Raw genomic sequence first — 23,345 nt, forward strand, 5'->3', positions numbered from 1 at the left:
ATAATGTGGCCGTGATTATGTCCAGTTACATTATTTATTATATATTGAAATTCAAAGATATTTGCAGATATTGGCGTATAGTAATTGTATATTGGAAAATGAATAGCGTTGTGTATCATGAGGTTTTCTTATTTTATCTATTATCGTTATTATTTTATGTCTAGTTGATATTCTTAAAATTTATAATTTTCATTATAAACAAAGTTCGATTTTTTATTTTTTTTATTTATTTAAAATTACAGAAAAAATAAATAAGTTAAGTTTTGACTATCATTCAATTATAAAGTTCAAAATATCAATAATATTTTACTATATTAAAATCTAACTGATTTTATAAAATAAAATGAACAATACTAAACGTGCATTAAATGGAAATGTATCTTGCATATCATTTTCTAATAGTACTACATCCGTCCTGACTAAAAGATACTTTTTCCTTTTTTCAGTTTGTCCAAAATAATACTTATGACACATTTCTATTACACTCAAATATTTTTTTCTCTCTAATTAAATTATTTAATTCTATTTTGGTCTCTATTTAATAATCTAGCTTACTTTTATTTTGTCCGATTAAACATATATTCTAACATCTCGTATCGACTAAGAAATTTGTCATTTTAGGGAGATGACGAAAGTATTAGTTAATCACTAACTAAGCATTAAATAAAAAGTTAGATTAATCAAGATAATTAAGTTTTAATAATTTTGATTAAGTGTTAATCAAAATTATTAAATTTAAATTTGAGGTGTCCACCCTAGCAGATTCATGATTTTTGTTTTGAGTGTAATAGTATGTTATGTCTTCGTCAATTTTTTATCAAGTGATTTTATCCAAATTATTCAGAAGATTATAACACTTCAAATTACTTAGTATCATGACATTATTAATTACTTTATTAAAATATCAATAAAAATGAACAATAGAAAATAAGCCTTTTTACGTTACTAAATGCCATCATTCTCATTAGCTTTGTAAATTGCAGCCCATTACAAGTTATAATACAATAAATTTAAAAATTTGGTCATATTTGTTAATAGGGAGCCGAAATCCAAAAAGAAAAGGATACCAAGTTATGAGGTCTTACTTAAGATTAGTAGTAACTGAATTAAGGAAATTAATCATAATTAGATTAAAGGTTAAGAAACTGGATCGTCAATTTCATATGGTATGGCCCAAAGTATAGTGTACAATAATGGGCTTACAAATATTGCTCAATAGTCTATATGAAATAACTCTCAATTCTAAAAAACTGTATAAGCTCTTGTACAAAAATGGTTTTAAAGCATTGTACTACTTATCATGTAGTAGTACCATAATTTATATGGGATAAAAGTAAAAAAAAAGTTCACGATTCGTTAAATTATTGTTAGTTCCGCAACTTATAGAAAAAACCAAGAAATAAGAAGTTTGGATTGATGATTTTTTTTGGAGAAATTGTATCTTATATGACAGTTGAGAAATCATACGTGAGCATCACCGCTAGTGAGTTAAATGACGTCGTCTATTCATACAGAAAATAATGCTATTTGGTTGAAAATTTATCACCAATAAATTATACTTCATTGTCTTAATTTTCGCCATGAGATAATTGTGAACAAATCTAAACTTTATGATTTTGCGACTACTTTATAAAATAGCGGGATGAACTATAATTTCACCATATATTACGATTTTCCAACAATTTGCCCACTTGTAAACAAGTCGTTGTATTTATTGTGTGCTAAATGTGCAACAATATCCTTAGAAACTACGATGGATAAGTAAAATAGAACAATTTGCTTCGTTGGTGGAAAGAATGAGAGAAAATAAATTAATAGTATTCGGAATTAGTGGGAGAGGGTAAGAATGCAAAAGTATTTGAACTCATTAAAATTATAAATAATAGTAACAAATAATTCATAATGTGGCTGGATTATTTTCTTGTTTAAAAAGACTCCTCCAATTGCAACCCATATCAAATATACTTCTTTAATTCGCGTGGCAGAAAATTATAGTACAAAAATAATAATTGTATGCACAAGTACAAAATCAACATGTAAGCAATGAGTTTAAACAGTTGTTTAAGTCATTAATTAACTGCATAAAAACAAAATAGTTGCACTGGATCATGGAATTCTGAAAAGTGAGAAATCATTTCTTCTTCATCATCTCTTTTTATCTTATGTCACTTAATGTATTTCAAAATGAACTTTAATTAGCAATAATCATTTAATCCTTCCTAGCAAAATGTTTTTTCAACAGTAAAATCCCTGGCCCTTAGATTTTGTTGTTTTACAGTATATTATTTCATATAATATTATGATTATTATTGAATTACACACTGACACATATGAACTCACCAGCCTGGATAAAATTAATTTACCAGCTAAATACTTATCTATCTGGTATAAATTAATTATACTTAGGTGTGAATGCATCAGAAATGGGAAGAGAATTGTATTTAACACAGATTTTATAATATGTTAAATATGTTGTGATGTAATGATAATTTGGAAGTGTCGAAGAGTTTGTGTTAATGAAAGGGAGATTCAAGGAATCTTCAATTGATATTTATATTTTGCTAATAAATAATAATACGTGTCAGATAGGGATGTACCAACAAATTATTTATATATGTCAACCTGCGTACTTGGTCTATAGGTAGATCATATTCATGTTTTATTTATTTTTAATATTTTTATATAGTTCAAGCTTTATTGTCCCATAAATTTGAGGGAAAATTTGGGTTTATAGAACTTTGGGGGTAAATTTGAAGGGTTAGTTTTTTCATTACATATTGTATATTTGTAATCGTATTGAGCTTTCAATCAATGACTTTTATGTTAATTTAGAGCTGTAAAATTTTGACAGTAAATTCAGACTTCTTTTCTATTAGTAAAAAGGGATCGAACCACTCAAATTAGGTATTGGATGCATCGGTAAATATACCTTTCAAATTAGGTATTGAAGAAACGATTTTTTGATTTTATCCGACCCATCTTCTCATTTTAACTAGGTCTTCACCAACAGCCACTTGTTCAAGCGAAAAAGGAAATTTCGGACACCAATCTTTAGTCCACATTTTAGTCTCCAAAATGAGTTTATTATCAACATTCCTATTCAATGTTACTTTTTTGAAAGATAACATAGAAGACAGAAGAAAGACAGACATGCAAAGTAGTAGAAAGCAAGATTATTGGTTGAAGGTATATTGTTGCTAAGTCTATTCTTGTGCAATTGTTTATTGAGTATACAAAAAGTGCAAATTAGCTGTATTTGAAATGTTGCTTTCTATCAAGTGTTCTCTTGTAGAATGGTTGTCAATGCCTAAGACAAATATAAGTGTAGTTTAGAATCCGCCATTGGTTTTTTAACTAAATATCGCCATTACCTGAAATTGGTGGGCATTGGAGATTGTTGTGTGTGTTTCCATACATAAGTATTTGAAGATTGTAATATTTATTAAATTGTGATAAACAACTTAAAATGAGGTACTGCTACTTTTTCTCTAGCCAAAACAGAGTATGCAATCTGTCTAAAATTGTGTTTTTTGAAGATAAGAATACTTTTTGCCTTGTTTGTTCCATTATTGATCTAATACACTAACATTGATTTTATAACAACTTTCACCATAGACTATGTGTCTACTTTGGTTCTTCCATAAGAGACATCACATATTCACATCAATCCAAATTAAGCACTAAATATCTCCAATATACACTCTAAATTATATACACATAACCACAACATCATTATTGTAGTAAAAACAAGCTCAAACCCAAATTAAATCACAAATCACAATCTTGAGAGGTCCAAATAGAGGCAGAAAGTAGGCGCCTTGACTTCCATCCAAGAACTAGTTTATTAGTTGTCAATTCCTCAACTCTATACCCATCATTGTATAGTCCCAATAGCAATTTAGCTTGACAATGATTGGCAAAACTTATACTCACCGGACGAAATCCAACCGCACCCAACCACTGCCCCCAAGAGCACCCTTCCTCCGTCTCCCGGCCCCGGTATATCCGCCCCACCGACTCCATAATCCGTGGCCCTAAGAACACCCGCTCCACTAATGCCCGAGCCCGGCTCTGCATCGGGAATCCCGCCTCCAACGAGTCATAAACAGTCGAGAAATGGTGCAACAAGTCCATGAAGCGGCCCACGAACCCCCCTTCGCTCGGCGGGGCCATCTCCTCCTCCACGAGCGTAATCAACCTCGGGTTCAGTGTCCCAGCCCCGGACAGAAACGACGCGATCGAATCCGGGGCCCGGTGACTAAAATGTGGCAAGTGCAACATACAATTGAACACCAAGGCTTCCCCTCTCACTAGTTTCAGAGAGGTCGGCCTGAACGTCTCGTCCGCGTCCAGTCTGCACTGGTGGAACGAGAACGGCTGGCCGATGGAGGCCGCGAAGGCCGTCAGGCGCCGCCCGGTCTCCTGGACTGTGCCGAACGAGCGGCGACCGGTCCCGCTCCTCGAGACGGCGGTGATCCGGAGGTGCGGGGCCGGCGGGCCGTCTTTCCTCGAGACGAGCGCCTGCATTAGTGAGGCCCACTGGATCCCTTCCATGATGTCATAATCCACTATGTGGACCCTCCTATCATTAGCCACAGCCTCCAATATTGCTTGATTGGCTGTGAAATGCCCAAATTTCACATAAGGGGACATGTCTTGCAGCAACTGAAAAGCTGCAAGCACGTCCGCCCGGTGGTGCTCCGCAGCGCCCGGGGCAAGCCTGCCCCCGGCTCCCGCGTCGAGTGACGCCTGCAAGGCGTCGCCGAAGTAGGCCGCGAGCCTCTCCATGTTGGTGCCGTAGGTTGGCGACACCAACTCCTTGAGCCGAACCAATATCACTCTGGCCAATCCGCGGCACTCGTCACGGCCCGCCATCGCCTCGGCTGTCGCCATTAATAGGTGGATGAGGCGGAGCCCCTTAGAATCCTCGGCCGATCCGGCCTCGTCCTGCATCGCCATGTTGTACTCTGGGGAAGAATTATTGTACTCTGCCTCATGAATTTGATCATCATCATCAATAGGCCGAATCGATTGGTGAATCACCACATTCTCATCAATCATTGAATCAATGAGGTTTTGGAAGTCCTGGTCGCCGGAGATCTCGTTCCAGTCGACCACCGGCGACCAGTCGCTCCAGTTGCAGCCCTCGTCCGTGGACGAGGTTGTCGTGGTCGTGGTCGTGGTCGTGGTTGTGGTCGTGGTATAATCGAAAGATTCGAAGCTAGGAAAACCGAGGTCCATCACCATTGCCATAGCTAAATTAGATTGGGGATTTGTTCACAATAGTATTTTTTTTTAGAGAATGTGTTTTTTTTTTGGTGAGATTTGAAGAATTGTGTCTACTAAAAGGGAATGAAATTGGGGAAGGAGGTGATGGTAGAGACAGAGGGGTCGAATTCAATATATAAAGGGGATTAGTGGAGGCTGGAGGGTTATGATCTAATTATGGGGCCCTTATACTTTGTAATTTATTATGATTAAGGTCCTAATCATGGTGATCAATAATTAATGAGAGACTTAATGTGGTACAAAAACCACCCTCTGTCCAGGATCAAGTATAAGTACAACCAGTGGCTAATAACAATTTTTGGTGATTTAATATAAGTTTGAGGTTAGAATTATTTATTGAGACCATAATGGTTGGAGGTTAAGACATCAATGATTGTTGAAAAGTTAGTGCTCATTGTGGTATTAATTAACAGCAATCCAACGTACATATTGAATTATCAATTATGTGCACATGATATCATTTTAATCCATAAAAATAAGATATAATAAAAAAAATGGGATTTACCGACGGAAATTAGTACGACGTATTAGTAACATATTACCAATGAACAATATTAAAAATTGGATTTATCGACGAAAATAAATACTACGAGTGTATTAGCGCAACGGATTACCAGCAAACAACTAGGTTGGTCAATTCATTGGAGGACTCACTGATAGATCTCCAACGGCAGATTAATTGAAGGTATATCAACCGTAGATCTTTGCGATTGAATGAGTGAAAATGGTTCATCGTTCTCACAATAAAATAATTTTTATTTAATAGTAATATATGTTAGATCTATCTCATATTCTGCAATGACGATGAGTTCTTTAAAGATTGCATGTTTTTTTCATGTTTTTCCTCCTTTTGTGCATAAGATTAATATAAATTAACTAAGAACATTAATTGATGAAATATTTAATTAGAAGTGTGGGAATTTTATCACGTTAATTTCGTTGAATTAATCCATGCACAAGGACAGTCAAAATACCACAGCTCTATAATTCTGGTCACCTACTATCAGATTTTGTTTTGGTTGGGACATAAATCTGGAAGCAGACTTAAATTAAGTTTACTCAGAAAAGAATCTTATTAATTAACATATAAAATTAATAAAATTCGATTTTTACCACATGTGAAGAAATGTTACAACCACCTATTTTTGGAACTTGCAAAGGAATCTTCCTTTACATGGAGTAATATTTTTAAAACTCTAAATCTTATGTATATAGTATAATGTTTGAAGCTATGAAAGCAGAGAAACAATTAAGAAAAGCAACGAATTGAACACCAAAATAACAAAAGCAAAGGATAGCACACATCCTGACGTTATCCGCCAATTTTATTCACGGAAAATGAGGCACTGCTCAAGCAACAACTAAACAGTAGTCCATTCTCTAGTAAAATAAGCAAATGCTCAAGCCTATCGAAAATGATGAGCAAGAGTTCAATAAGAATAAATTAGCCAAACTCCATCATATGTCTCGACGATAAAGAAAAATCTGGACACCAACCTTTCACCCAAATCTCTTAATAGAAAAAACCCTTCAGTTTTCGAGTCTCCAGTGAAAATTAAATATAGTACTTAGTTGATTTAGCCGTTTTATATTCTTCCCCTAAACACTTAATGCAAAGTTACTTAGCAAATTCAAAAATATCTCACTGTCTTAATCCACTACATTCCGACCTTGATGAAACATCACTCATCCTTCCAACATATGTAATGTTACAACTCAAGTTAAAATCTAGATAACCGCTAAAACAAGCAGGCCCAATTAAATAAATAATATTTCACATAATTAACATAACTAAACTTCAAAAATCACTAAGTTACAAGTGGAATTAACTTGGATTCTATTAGCTTGGAAATCATCAAAACGAAAGCTCAGTTGTTCTCTATAAAATAGGCCTATTGGTTAAAACCTAAAACCGTTTTGTAAAGTATTGGTATAAAATTAGTTATATATACAATAATATACTTACCCAAATGGCCGTAACGATTGAGTTATTTCAGTAAAGTGTGACTTATGATTATCGAAATTAAATTAATGTTTTGACTAGTCTAAAGTTGAATTTTTATTTTTGAGTTTGTGATGGTGTCATTTTTGCTCAGCCTCTAGCCGGCCACGTCTTCACACACACATCTTGATTTAGTTGTATGTGTGTGAAAATACATATGATGTATTTTGTGAGCTACTATACGATGTTGAAATATTTTTTTGTTGTTTTAATTTACATGTTAATGTAAATGTTAATGAACTAAATAGTTTTATGGCCGGTTTAATTTTTGTGTACGATGTGGAGATGTTTTGGAGGCTATATGGGTGATTATGAAACCATAGATCCAATCTTGAAAGAGTTGGGTGTTGTTTGGCCAGCTATATTGTTGGTGGTCGTATTACTGACGGTTGATTGTTGGCCTATGTTGGGACAGAAGACTAGATTTGGGCACGTGCGGAGCCATTAGCCCCGCCACTCGACCTAGTGGTAAGAGGACTTTCCACTAGACCGAGTATGGTCCCCTTGGGTGGAGACACACAATAAAAATTGATACTCCTTACGTTCCACAAAAATATGCACTCTTTCTTTTTTAATCCGTTTCACAAGAATATACACTTTCTAATTTTGTAAAATCTTCTCTCTCTAACGAGTGTGACTCATTCTCCACTAATAATACTTAATTACTTTTTCTCTTTACATCTCTCTTACTTTACCAATTTTACATTAAAACTCATGCCGAACTCAAAGTGCATATTCTTTGAGGATGGAGAGAGTATAAATTAGAGATTATATTTCAATATATTCGATATAGTACTCAAGTTTAATATGTATGTTCTTAACAATTATTGTAAGAATTCATCTGTAATTGTATTAAAAGTATTGAACTACATGAAGGTGTAAGGTTTTTTAAGTGAGCCAAAGCAATAAATTTGGAGAATTAGGAATTAATTAAGCTAAAATAAAATGCATAATGAACACGAAAGAAGGAAAATCATACTGACAAGATCTGGAATAGTGTTTCTCTTACTTCAACGGCTACAATAAGTATTAAGGACACTCTCAAAGTGATTAAAGAAAAGAAATCCAAAACGAATCAAAATGTTTGAAAACCTGATTTTTAGTAAAATTTGAAGCCAAACAAAATATTCAAAATTTGTGCAAATTAAAAGAATTCTCAAAATCCCAAAAAATAGAAATCAATTTTTTTAATTAAATGTATACAATTTGAGTTATAAATACTCAATTAACACACACATATATATAGTGTTGAAATATAATAAAACTATCTCTATCCCATCATATGTCACACATTTCTTTTTCTCACGTATTTTAGAAAAATCATATACATAAATAGTTAAAGTTGAAAAAAAATAAAGTAAAAGATAGAATAATGTAGAAGACTTCTTACTTTATTCCTCTTCACTTTAACTTATTTATTAGTGCTATTTTATTTTTCAAAATACGTACTACTTGAATAAAAGAAATGTGTCATGTACTGAGGGGTGGAGGGAGTATAAAATTATATATTCAGATTTTTGAAAATAACTATAAAAAAATAATCCTAACCGAACCGAAAGTTAAGCTTTTAAAAAATATAAGATTAAATCTAAAAACGCAAAATTTGATTATTCATCCTATTTACATACATGGCTTCGTATGCAAAGCGAGAAATTCAGCCAAAATTTGATTCAATGATACTTTTTATAAAAAAAATTTTGAGGTCAACTCTTTTTTCTGTTTGAACGTATTTCAAATAGTATGAATTTATATTTTGCATAACGTTCTAAATTCAGGACCTAAATTGATTATTAATTTAATTTCCAAAACAAATAAAAATACCCTCTGGAGTCACTTTCAATATTTCCACTCACTCTTATGCCTAATCACATTTTAATTGGGTAATACCAAAAAATAAATTAGATGATCACATCAGAAATAGGATAGATTTTTAATATTGAATTTTGGCAATTGTTTATTCGTCAAATGTGTTTATAGGACACAAATGAAGTCAAATATTCGCAATTGCTTGATAGTTACAATTTAACCTTAACTTTTAATTTCAAGAAAGCATGCAATCACATCTAGGGCCCCAAATTAAAAGGAATCAACCTGAGGCCAACCAATGAGAAAATTCAAGAAAAATAGTGAGAATCATTATGCAAACAAAAATAGGAAAATAAATGGTTTGCAAGCTTTAAATCAAATTAAAATTTTGTTTTTCAAAGACCAGTCAAAGGTGTTACTATCATAAAAAGTGGTCCTTTGTCTCATCCTTTGCATTTTTTGACTTTCTATCAATTTTAGCATCTTAATTTCTACAATTATATTTAAGTAATTTCTTTAAAGAGTAAATAATGATTCTCTTTATGCTATAGTTATGGACCTACGGTGACTCGAATACCTACTTATTATGTAGAGTGTGTTTTATCAATTAAGTTTACTCTATATTTGCTATGAATTTGATGTGATCTTGTTCGGTCTTCTAAGTTTTTTTTTTACTTTACATAAAAAAAATACCTTTGGCGTGCGGTAAACTTTTCATCCGTATACTTTTAATTATTTATAAGTTGATTATAGCTTGCACATTAATACTCCTACCATAATTAATCCGATGTTTGTTACCCAAAATTTAAAAATAAATGGTTATAGAGTGTATGACCGTTTGCATTGACTACTTATAACTATCTTCAGACTAAATTAATAAATTGGACTTCACATCATATGACATGAGATGAGTGAAATTAAAAGTCAAATCCCTAAAATTAATATGTTCCAAACACCATCAACCTATCACAACTGGTCGCCTGCAACATTGCAAAACTAGATTTTCATCTCCATAGTTTATGTTTTTTATGTAAAAATCCGTACTCCACAATTATCGAGACATGATTTTATCTATTTGGAAATTACAATCATATTTAAGAAAACACTATATTTGTATAAATATGAAAAAAGCAACATCATTTAAAAAATATCTCAAAACAACACCGTTTAACGTCTTTATCATCAAATATTTTTTTTTTGGGTTAGTATACCTTGAATGTGTATAGTTCACCGCTAGCGAATTGGGCGGGGGGGGGGGCGCTATGATATGTTTCTGTTTTAGGCCTTAATATTTATATTGGGTCTAGCCCGTCGTCTGTGTGCCTATTTATATAGTAGTAAGGCACAAAACTCTGTAATATGAAAAAAAATCTGAATAACATCTGTTCTCCATTTTTGCCCGTGGACGTAGCCAACACAATGTTGATGAACCACGTAAATTCTGTGTCTCTTTACGTTTCTGTTTGTCTCGATTACACAATTGATCTATTCTGTCACAACACTTCCTCCGAGATCGACAGACATTTCCGGCCAACCCTATGCCCTCCCAGCGATCTGCATGGCCGCCCCCTAAATCCGCCGAATCCCGGAGAGACAAAAGTGTAAAGTAAGCTAAGTAATTAACCACACGACAGCAGTATTTGATCAATTTTGATGATTTAATTAATAATTAGGTAAATGATAAAATTTGTATTTAAGAAAAATAAAGATGAGGTAAAATGTGAGGCAAGCTAGGGCGCCGTCAAAAGCGGTGGAAGCAACACAAAACTAAGCAAATAAAGAAATCGGACGGCCGGCATGTCTACTGAGAATGAAGCAATCGTCTACCACGTTCGTCGGCAAAGACACCAATTAGGTTGTGTCTCAAATTAAATAATTCTGATCATTATATGTTATGAAATGAAAAAAATGTGACATCTCTCAAGTTGATATAGTTATTTTCCTTTTTCTAAATTTTTTGGGGTTGAGTTTGTGTACTTGGTCATTGAGTAGTTAATTTACATTTCGAATTTAGTCAAAGTTCATTTATATATAATCGAATTAAGAGATTGGTTGGTCTAAGAATCTTCTATTTCACTAACTTTTAGAAAATAAGCAAATAAACGAAAGTCAATAATTAATTTTGGAGCAAACAATCATTTATTTTTATTAACATTCACCTATCCAAATGAAGAGGGCCATGTCTCATGTGAATAATATAGCTAGGTGCAGTTCATCGTAAATTTAATTTTATTTTCATAAATTAAACGAGCATGATGTACTTTCAAGTTGAGATTAGATCCATTTTAAAACATAAACTAAAATATTTGACTATAGTAATATGTTTAATAAGGGAAAGTTGCTCAAAAAAAAATGCAGGTATTTGTTTGAATTCTCCTAGTTGCTGATTTTTATTTACATAAAAACGTGATGACGCAATTACAAAAAGGTTCTCCAATTGTCCTTGTCACTCTATGTTTATTTTATTCAAAAATTTTAACACAATCAAAATATTTTAATTACTTTTGTTGAACAATAATGTCAACCCACTAACATAAAAAATAAATTGGTACGATATATCCTTCGAACATTCCCTTTGGGAGGTGGCATGATATTGTTTTATTTCTATTAGTAGGAATTTCTTGCATATAAATTAATGAGTTGATTACATAATAAATATGCTGTTGTGGTTTTCAATTTATAATATGATATTTTCAAATATTTGATATATAAGTTTGTCAAATGAATTTATAAATAATTGATTTCATCAGCAAAAAGTTTTTCGGTCATTCTTTTTTCAGTTAAGAGTTTAGGGGTTGGATGGATCTAAGTCAGACTAGATCAAGAAACTTACTAATCTCATATACTCTTATTTATTTTACGATTTTTATAAATTAAAATAAACAATTAGAATTTCAAAAATTTTATATTAATAATATATAATAAAATGTTCACTAAGATTTATGCATATCAACAAATAAACTCTTCTCTCTATCAATTACTATTATAAATGTTTTTATTATAAAAAAAAATTCTATGAAAAATGCACTAACAAGAAAAAGGAAACTAAAAGGAAAAACGGAAAAAAAAAAAGAAAATTAAAATACAAAAAATAAAAAATAAAAAATGCTTTAAAAAGGCATGGTCGATACCTCATATCATACAGATATAGTCTCGGTCCGTGGTGTGGCCCCTTTACCAGGGACGTTGTGAGTGGTCATAGTAAAATCATACTCCTATAATTCTACAAAACCCTTTTTTTCAAGAGCGTGCGTTGTGGGTGATACTCTTTTTTTAGAGATGTTGTGATTGCTCTTAGTAAAACATAGCATGAAACTTTGAATTGATTTATCTGAATAAGTCACATACTATTTTGGCAACAAGCCATCAATGCCACTCTCATATCTAATTGAATTACTCTCTCCGTTCGAGTTGAACCAAAAACTTGAATTTAATTCGATACAATTCAATTGGATATTCAAAATTAGATATATGTAGATTACTTACTCCATGTATATTTGAATTATGAATATATATCGCTGTCCAATTTTCTCACATTTCTCTTAATTTGATTTAGATTTGGTTGTCGCATGGAAAGATGCAATAATAAGAACTGTTCATAAAATCAGCAGCAAATTATTTAATTAGTTAGAAAATTATTGAAAATCTCCTAATACGACATTTGGCGCTCTTACTGGCTTTGTTTTATTCAATGGACTCACTCATTTGATTAAATTTAATTTAAATCGCATACAGGTGTTAATCTCAGAAACTATTGGAGCTTGACTGGTTAAGACAAGATTAAGGCTATAATTAATGTTTTATTTTCGCTAATCTAGTCGTTGGTGAGTAAGTGCTAACGTTGTATCATACTATCGCCTAATTATGCCAAACATTTAAATTTTATTACTCTCGAAAAGGTCGAAGTTAGTTTTGCTAACATCACTATTGCTTGGCTTGAGAGAATAATTAATCAAATTGTAGCACCTAAAATATTACTAGCTTATCTAATAACTCTATTTCAAACCCTAACCACTAACACTAACAAACCACAAACTATAAATCTAGACTATTCAATCGTACTCTAGGTCCCACAACTTATTTTTAGTACTATTATTTTACAAATCTCAAATTCATATTCCAATATTTGAAAAATTATACAAATAATTAAAATCAAGATTAAAATAACTAGAGATATATAGGTAACTCGTGATCCTTGATTCAAACCAAAGTGTGTCATTTCATTTTTAGAAAAAAAAAAAAAAAACACATTTAAGAATTCACTTTCTCTTACTTTAATCTATCTCCTATTATATTTTTTAACCTATTTTATTTTCTTTTCTTAATCTCATGCTAAAAAATTATAGCTATATAGAAAGAGTGACACCTAACCCACGACAACTCATGAAATTCAGTAAAAACGACTACATTTTGTATTTCATTGTTTTTATTCACCACTTACTTATAATCTCACCATTTACTTTTTGTAGTTCATTGTTTTTATCAATTTTAATTTTATGGAGTATTTGTTTGAGGTATTCAAAATTACATAAAATAACTAAATTTATTATAAAGTCAAATTCCTTATCCCAAACTAGTCAGCCCAAATAAGAAGTTCAGTTCAAATTCTTGGCCCAAATAATTACTCCAATAGCAATGTAAAATACTGAGAAATACGGAGTGTATAATTACTTTATATTGGGCCCATATTTAGTAGTAATAGGCTTAATACAATTAGTCCAATGAGTCACACACACACCATTCTACTTCGAATTACCTCCAAATAGTTGTTAAAATTTTAAATAATGTATAAATGAAAATAATATTATTGTTTATGAGTTAATTATTGATTAATTGTTAGTTTCTTGTTGAAAGAAAATAATACTATCGTTTATGAGTTAATCACTGATAATTGTTAATTTCACCGTGAACAATTGTCATATCTTGTTTAAACTGAAGAAAACATAACCAATCTCGACAAATAAAAAGAAATGAAATTATAATTAGTCCTGGTGCGAAAATAAATAAGAAAAAAATCTCAAATCTAGTTAATTTACAAAACTTTTATAACGCTCAAAACAAATTGTTAATTAGTTATTGATCACGTAACAGCCTTTATAATATTCCATTGTACAATAAATATCGGTCATTTGATTAGTACCAATCATCATTGTTGCAAATTTTAAATATTAATAGCATTTATACTTCATTTTCTTAATACAAATTTATCCCGTCCATTCACACAAAATTTTCAGTCTTTTTCTTTACATTCACTTTACTTAAATTTTTAGTTTAATTTGTTATCTAATATTGATGGTGTACTTACATAAATTCATTTACACTCCCTCCTTCCTACTCCAAGTGGAACACTTCTATTGCGGGACATGATTATATATAGTGTTATTTTATGAGTTAATAAGTGAAGAGAATAAAGTAAGAAAGAGAGAAAAAATAGAAAGATTTAGAGCCAACACTCCAGGTTGATTAATTCTCTATTTTCAAATTTATTTTTTAATGACAGTAGAAGTGAATATTTTCTTTATCTATAAATTATTTGATAAATATAATTATAAGATTTTAAGTGTCACATTGTTGCATTGTAGGAGTGTGGCTGCTAGGCCTGTCAAATCGGGTACCCGCGGATACGTGATCTGAAATTTTCGGGTACCCGATCCCGAAATTCCCAAAAATCAATACCCGTTACCCGATTCGAATTTGATTTCGGGTACCCGGATACCCGACTCGGGTATCCAGTCCCAATTGTAATTTTGATTTTAATTTTTTTTTAGAAAATTAAATACAAATTCTTAGAATTTATTTAATACTACTATTATTTAGCTCTAATGATCAAGACACCATTTTTCTCTAGTGTTTCAGAATCAAGACGCCATTTTTCTTCTGTTTTAGAGTCAAGATCCCATTTCCTATGTTTTTAGAATCAAGACACCATTTTTCTTTTGTGTTTTAGAATCAAAGCTTAGAATTATAAACTCATTGTAATTCTCAAGGCATAAAATTTTCCCTTCAAACATAATCTAAGAATCATAACAACTCAAATAAGGTGGAGGCAGTGACAGAACTACTATTCCGGCGTCTTCGGAGGCTTTGGCAGTTGCAGATGGCGGAAGAAAAGGAGGCGGCAGCTGGGCAGTAGAGAGCAGGAGTCGAGAGGAGACGGAGAGACTGCCGAGAGGAGACACGCGATGCTGGGAGAGGAGACGCCGCAGCAGCAGTGGGCGGCGGCGGAGGGAGGCGCAAGCGAGGGCAGAGCAGGAGAGGTGGCGCTATGAATTTTTGGGATACTGGTATACGACCTAAGTCACTAATTACACTAACTATTAACTAAACTCTAATTAAAAAAGAAAATTATACTTACTTTATTTAATTAGAATAAAAATGTAATTTATTACTTAATTTAAAAAAATAAATCTGATAATTCGGGTATACCCGATAGGGTATCGGGTTATCCGATACCCGATAATCTAAAATTCCCAATATCCGATCCCAATCCGAAACCCGATTCGGGTATCCAATTATCCGATTTTTTCGGGTTTGGATAACGGCAGTGGCGGACGCAGAAATTTTGTTTAGTAGGGGTTGCATTGTACTCCATCCATCCGTATTTATAGTGTCATTTTGACTTGCACAGCACGAGTTTTAAAAAATTGTTTGTCACTTGTGAAGAAAAATGATGAAAGAAGTTAGTGGAATGTAAATCTTACTTTTATACTCCATATATTGGGTTTATAATAGAATATGACTATGATTTAGTTGAATGTGAGGTCCGATTATCTAAAATTGAAAAAGGGGATAAGAGTTTAAATCGTGGATATTCTAAAATGGCAAATAAGACAATTTTTCATGGACGAGGGAATAACCATAATTTTCAGTTTTACGGTGAGATAAATAATTATAAGCATCTTAGAACTTTAAAACAAATATACATCAGAAAAACTCTTCGAAATAAAATGCTTATTAGATGAGAGAATTTAAAAAGATAACAAAATAACAGTAATGAAAAATTGAATTGAATTGAAAAGAATTAGATAAAGAAAATCAAAAAGTTTTTTTACAATTGAATTGATAAGGAAAAAAAGTAAGAGAAATTAAAATTATCAATGAAAGCTATTTAATGTTTTAAAAAAAAATAAAAATAAAGAATCTGCATTGTTTTAATTAATCTTAAGTTTTCAAATTGAAATAGAATAGGTTGTACTTGTAGTACTATGTTTTTCTGACACTTAAACCAACCGGAAGAAATTAGAGTATAATAACACTTGCAAATAAATTGGTGGTTTTTTTAAAACTATTTGTGGTTTTTAAAAGAGGCGGTTTTCAATTTACAGTCAAATCCCAGTGTGTCATTAAGGAGTACAAATAATATTATTATATTGTATTATTTATTTTATAATACCCTCCCAGGTCGTCTTCTTCCTAAATGCTGCGGTATCCATCATTTTACTCTGCAGTTCAGGATCTTAGATTCAGCCCCTCCTTTTCATTCTACTTTCAATAATTTACTCTCCAGCAGCAATTTTTGGAAAGGGCTGAAACTCAATTTCAAACTTTTTGAAAATTTTGCAAGAAGAAAAAATGAAAAATAAAAATTTGGGAAAGGGCTTAAGCCCTTCCCCATTGCTTACTGTGTCCGCCAATGGATAACGGGTATCCAATACCCAATATCCATTTTGACAGACCAATGCATTGCCTTTTCGACCGTCATCAGACTTGGGGCATGAAGATGGTGTTCATCGTTTAAGATGGTGAACTCCCCAACGAGAAGATGATGCCGCCGCCGCCTGATATGCCGAGCTGCCAAATTCCTCCTAAAAAAATAGTATTTAGAATTTGATTATTTTTACTTTTGTGTGCCATGTGTGTCGTTGAATCGTGAGTTGGTACGATAAATAAAAACGCTATTGTGGCTTGATAAACCATATGGATTTTGTCCAGAAAATCCATACCATTGATCCTATCTTGGAGTATAATTTTTTGGGTGATCAATTTTCATGTCTCATAACTTTAACAGTTACCAGGAATATTTTCAAAAAGTTTGGAATTTGCAATAATCCCACGAAAAATCTGTCTGTGTATAATCTGTGGTATGGTCCACGTAAAATTTTTCGGCCATCATATTAAATAAAGTTATAGTAAAAAAGTTTGTCATGAAAAAAATGAGAACAAATCCAGACTGCATAAATTTTATTTTTATTGACAAAAACTTGACCAAATGCATACTTATCTTTTAGTTTCAACAATTCACCTTTTCTTCCATGCACAATAGTTTAATAATTACAAATATTGATTCTAAAGAATTTAAAGTTTTGTGTTTTTTTGTGGGAGTAGAAATAGGTCAGGTTTTTGTCATTTAAGAATGAAATTGAGGATTCTGATGGATTGGGAAGCTCTACTACACTTGTTTAGAACCTTTGTTGATGCAATATAGCTCTACAGATTTGAGTTAGGTCATTTTTGTATAATGGGATTGTAAATTTGTGAAGACTAGAAATTATTTTAACGATTGGTGTTGTGATGGATTATGAATATGATTGATGATTCTTGGATGTTGGGTAATGGTTGGTGTAACACCCACTATGTTATTGATGATCGATCAAAATTAAGCTGAGAAAATTGTGATGCCATAAAATATACTATCTACTTCCTCCTTCTTTTTCTTCCTAAAATAACAAGTGTGTTAGATTGATTCATCATAAACACTCTATATGATTAAGTAGAAGGCTTTAGAGGCTTGACCTCATATTTTTAAAAATTAAGCTGAGAAAATTGTGATGCCATAAAATATACTATCTACTTCCTCCTTCTTTTGCTTCCTAAAATAACAAGTGTGTTAGATTGATTCATCATAAACACTCTATATGATTAAGTAGAAGGCTTTAGAGGCTTGACCTCATATTTTTAGATACCCAAAGATATCTACTTTATAATCCAACAAGATTTATTCTAAAAATTGTTAAACCCGAATTTTCACTGTTTTACACAAGCCAAAATAATTCAGAACAGATCACTGAAAAATCAGAGGATATAATTCGATTCAAACTTTTATATTAAATTCTATTTCCACTTATATTTAATCATCACAATAACCACATATGTTGTCTAACCTGCATATTTAATCACAAAGACCATAAACCATAAGCAATAATTTCAATTCTCACGTAATCTTTATGCGAGTTCAATAGATTCTAAATACCATAAACCCTACTCATTAAACACATATTCATCAATTAATCAAAAATTCCCAACACCCTTTACTCCATCAAAAATTATGGACAAAATTCTCCAAACCCCATCTCAAAGTTTCATCAATTTCATGTTGTAAAAAAAATAGTATAAATAAAAAGAGCTTACTCGGTTTATTAAGGTTTATGCAATCGGACGATTGATACAACGAAAATCGGCAATGAGGCTAGAGCTTGAACCTCACGGTTCCTTTCTCTCCCATGGTGAACGTGAGTTTTTCTCCCCCTCCATAAGGTTCATATCATACAAGCTGACCTGATTATCACATATAATCTATCGAATTCCCGATTCCATATCATACTGTATGACCCCTTTTCTCTACCAAACTGACGTGGTTATCAATTAGCTACTCTCCATATTACTTTATAATAGGTGTGTGAAAATGGTGTGGAGAGTGAGTTTTGGAATTTTCGAATTTTGGGTATCTAGAGTCTGCAACTCTCTTTTTGGCCATTTTTTCATTTTCCCTCCTTTTTTCTTTTTTTTTTTCCTTTCAAAAACCACTCCAATCACATATTTATATAAAAATAAAGGAATAATCCTTAACTGATTAGCATCCGAACAATATTTAATAAATATATAAATTGTATATACGCTAAATCACTTACACGTATATACATTTTTGCCAAATGTTGGGCCACCAATTATTTATAATATGTAATGATATAGTGGTAAACTATTAAATAATACTCCTTATTACCATCTTCTATGTTTATATTCCCATACACACACTAACACACACATAATACATATATATTATTATGTACACATGTAAACTATTTACATACAACCAAACTTTAACACATTTATATAATTTATTTAATTATCATATGATAAGGCGAATTTAGTTAGTTAACCAATTGTATAATGATGCTAACTACTCCCCCCGTCCCGGCTAAGATGTCACATTGCTTAGCCGACATGGGATTTTAGGAGTTATTGGTTAAAGTGTTTAATTGGAGAGAGAGAAGGTGGGTGTAAGTATTAAAGTAGAGAGATGAAGAAAGATGGATATTTTAATAGGAGTGAGAAAAAGTGGTTGAGTGTATTAATTGGAGAGAGAAAGTTACCAAAAAAGGAAATGTGTCATCTTAGTTGGGACAAACTAAAAAGGAAAACGTGTCATCTTAAGTGAGACGGAGGGAGTAATTATTATTATTATTTTCGGTATTGAATTATTTGTTGAAATTTTCTCATTTGAAACGCAAATTCTGTCCAAGGTCATTTTTGGGATGTTACAGTTGGTACCTTGTTGGTTGCTCTGAAACATTGATTTAGAATCTGGTGAGGGATCAGTGGCGTATCCAAAATTTTCAATTTGGGAGTGCAAAAATAATTACAATGATTTAAAATTTCAAGATATGACTAATCTTTTTTATTTTCTTTGTTATGCTTTTTCAATTATTTTATTTTAAAAAATAAAATCTTTGTCTTTATTTAATTTTTTATCAAAAAATTTCATTTAAAATAAAAATAAACTATTTTATAGTGTCACGTAAATTATACATTTGAAATACAAGTATCCATGTTTTGTTAATTAGCAATATATAATATAGATAAGAATATAACGAGGAGGTTAGTTTTATAAATATGGAGTATTTTATAATACTTATTTCAATTTAGTAATTTATATTGAGTTTTTTTTTTTAAATCACAAGAATATATACTTTATATTAGTCATATAAGTATCTATTAAAAATTAATTAATGAAAGTTAAATATGAAAGAATACATACTTAAATTAAAAAATAGCAAGTTAGTGGTTAAACTAATAAATGTATTGGTAAAAAACAAAATAATTAATAAAGCTTAATTGAGCAAAAAATAAATTAGATATGGTATAGATTAAAACAAAGTTAATTTGGAGAAGAGAAAGTCTAAATAACAGTTAAGAGTGGGAAATGTGCTAAGTTTCGAACTCAGGTCTCTAGCTTGGAGAGAGGCAACTTACCACCAGGCTACCGACGAATTTTGTGAATATTGGACTACATATAGTATTAATGCACAAAATTTTGGGTCCAATATGTATACGCCCTTGTGAGGGATTGTTCCCAGTGTTGGCAATTAAGACTAAAAAAAATACTAACATATAACTATCCCACATCGATGTCAAGAGAAAACTGAAACTAATATATAAATCTCATGAGCCACTCCTCCTATCACCAATCGGTTTAGGATGGAAGTTAGAACCTATGGATTTCTGTCACCCAACAATGTTTTGTACCAATAGAGGTATCAGCTCTTCGTGTCATAATCACGAGTGATTGGATCGCATATGAAAAGATGGGGATATTGGGCATGTATAGGACTAGAAGAAGCAAACCATTAGCTGGACTACGTATAGATGGTTTGTTAGTCCTCTGCGAATCGTGCAAAGAAACAAACCTTGAGCTGAACTATGTAAGAATTAAAATTGGTCTACGAGGCATCATCCAGTCGTAGTCAGCTGATATTTGTAGTTGACCCTTGACTATGAAGAAGGTGTTGGTCTAGAAAGAATACTCCATTCAACAAGGGGGTGGCCTAAGGTCAATATCTATTATGAATGTGGATCCTCATTCATCTGTACAAAATAATCACTCATTAGGAAGTTATGTTTTTTTTTTTTTTTTTGGTACCTACATTAGCAATAGTAGTTCCACGAACAAGCTCTGGAAATTACAAGGATATATAATTGTCATTTTAATGATGAAGTTATGTTGACTTTAGGTCATTTATATTCGGGCTACATTTGGTACATGAAATCGGAGGTGAGGAATTAGAATTGGAGTTTTCAATTTTAAATCCAATACTTGTTACCACAAAAATATTTGGATTTAGAATTGAAATTCAAATCCAAATCTTTCAATTTCATTATTTGAATTCCATAACAAAAAGTAGAAAATTGAAATTCCAATCAGTCGTAAAATTAGATAGCTTCACTATATATCCACAAAACACACTTCACATACTACACACATTTTACACACACACACACTACACACACTTCACCCACCACACACACTACACAGAGACACTACACATTATACACATGTAATACATTTCAAGTATCCGATTTTTTGATATTTTTTTTCCGATCCAAACCGAATCGAAAAAAATGAAACATGCAAAAAGTTTAAATTGAACTAAACCGAAAAACTGAAAAATCGAACCAAATTTGAAATTTCAGTTTATGAATAGTGTGTATGTAGTTTGTGCATTTTGTATATAGTATATGTATTTTGTGCAAAATAATAAATTTTGTGTAGTGTGTGTAATGTGTATATTTTGTGTATAGCATGTATGTAAAGTGTGCAATGTATGGAGTGTGTTTTTTGTATAGTGTGTGTGCAGTGCATGTACTTTGTGTATAGTATGTGCATATTATCTATGTATAGTGTATGTAGCGTGTGTATATTGTGTGCTGTGTGTGTGTTTTGTGTATAGTGTATGCAGTGTGTGTATGTAATGTGTGTAGTGTATGTATTTTGTGTATAGCGTGTGTAGTGTGTGCAATGTGTGTATTTGTGTACTCCCTCCGTCCCAGAGAAGTTGGCATACTTTGAAAATGACACGAGATTTTATGAGGTTTTGTTTTGTGTGTTAAATGGAGAGAGAAAATATAATTTTTATATTCATGTGAGAGAGAACTTTTTCCAAAAAGGAAAATGTGACATCTTTTGTGGGACAAAACTAAAAAGGAAAGTGTGCCAACTTCTCTGGGATGGAGGGAGTATAATATACTCCCTCCGTCCAGCAATAAGAGTTCCGTTTTTCCATTTCGGCACGTCCGCTAATAGGAGTCCCGGTTCCCTTACCATATTTGGAAATAAAAACAACCCCTTCTTATTCACATAAATATAAAAATGCCCCAAATTAATTCCCTAATTTCCTACCCCAATCCCCTCATCTCTACCCCAATCCCTCTCTCTCTGGGGAACCTAATCGCCCACCGCGCCTGCCGCCTCCATTGCCTCCATCGCCCGCTGCCTCCACTGCCTCCATCGCTTTCGCCAGCCGTCTCCACCAACTCCTATCAAAATCCTAATCGCCCGCCTTTTCCTCTCTCTGAAATGGAATACAGTCCAAAACATTGCCCTAATCCCCTTGATCTTCTTCCTACCCTTTGGCCACCTGTGTCTTTGGCTGGTGTTACAGAGGGCTTGTCCATTATGAAGCTCATCGAGGATACCCTACACAGAGATGGGGAGTTGGAAAGAATCAGAAATGCAGTTTTGATTTTTGAAATTAAACAGATGGCTTGTGTGCCCTGATTTGTGAAATTAATTGTTGTATCAAGTGTGATTTTTAGAGCTGTTAATTTTGCAAAATTTGTCCTTGAAAAATCAGTTCTTGTGTCCTCTGCAGTGTTTGCTCTTTGATTCAAATTCGGTGTCGATTCATTAATTGTCTTTTGAAATCAATTCAAAACGGATTTGAAATTAAAGTGAAAATTTTGCAGTGTGTTTAGCTAGAAATCTGGTTCTGTTTTGGGTGTTTAGATCTTAGTATAGTAACTGCAATTAGTGTGATTTGGTGATATACAATTTGAAACTAAAAACAAGAATTAAAAAAAGAGTGAACTACATAAATAATATAAATAATACCCGATCTTTCACTTTCGCAGCTAAATAGTACCTGATTTTTATTTTATATCGTTTTTGACAAAAATAACCTATCAAATATGTGATTTTTTTTTCATAGAGAATATTTTTGGAAAAATATGTGATTATTTTTTCTTCCTTTCTTATTTCTCTTTTTCTTATTTAATTTCTTATTCTTTCTTTTTTCTCATTTTCCTCTTTCTTTTTATTATTTTATCTTCCTTTCTTTTTTTCTTTTTTTCTTTTTTCTCCTTAATTTATGTTTCTTCTTCCTTCTTTTTTCTTTGTTTCTTCTTTCTTTTTCGTGTTTTATACATACATCTTATTGCATTATATAAATAAAAAGCAAATACCTAATTAAATTAATTATTTAAAGTAATTAAATTAATTGAATATTTTTATAAATGATTTTATACTCATTTTAAG

At 32.0% G+C, this 23,345-nt stretch overlaps 1 protein-coding gene across 1 annotated transcript; it reads right to left on the minus strand.

The window, feature by feature from the left end:
* Positions 1 to 3,580: 3,580 nt before the first annotated feature.
* On the minus strand, positions 3,581 to 5,355 carry LOC125208129 (protein NODULATION SIGNALING PATHWAY 2-like). The gene has a single exon (XM_048107692.1). It carries the CDS (start codon positions 5,251 to 5,253, stop codon positions 3,769 to 3,771), a length of 1,485 nt encoding a protein of 494 aa, XP_047963649.1. The 5' UTR covers positions 5,254 to 5,355; the 3' UTR covers positions 3,581 to 3,768.
* Between the last annotated feature and the right edge of the window lie 17,990 nt (positions 5,356 to 23,345).

Source organism: Salvia hispanica, chromosome 2 (genome assembly GCF_023119035.1).
Source record: "Salvia hispanica cultivar TCC Black 2014 chromosome 2, UniMelb_Shisp_WGS_1.0, whole genome shotgun sequence".
Classification (NCBI taxonomy): domain Eukaryota; kingdom Viridiplantae; phylum Streptophyta; class Magnoliopsida; order Lamiales; family Lamiaceae; genus Salvia; species Salvia hispanica.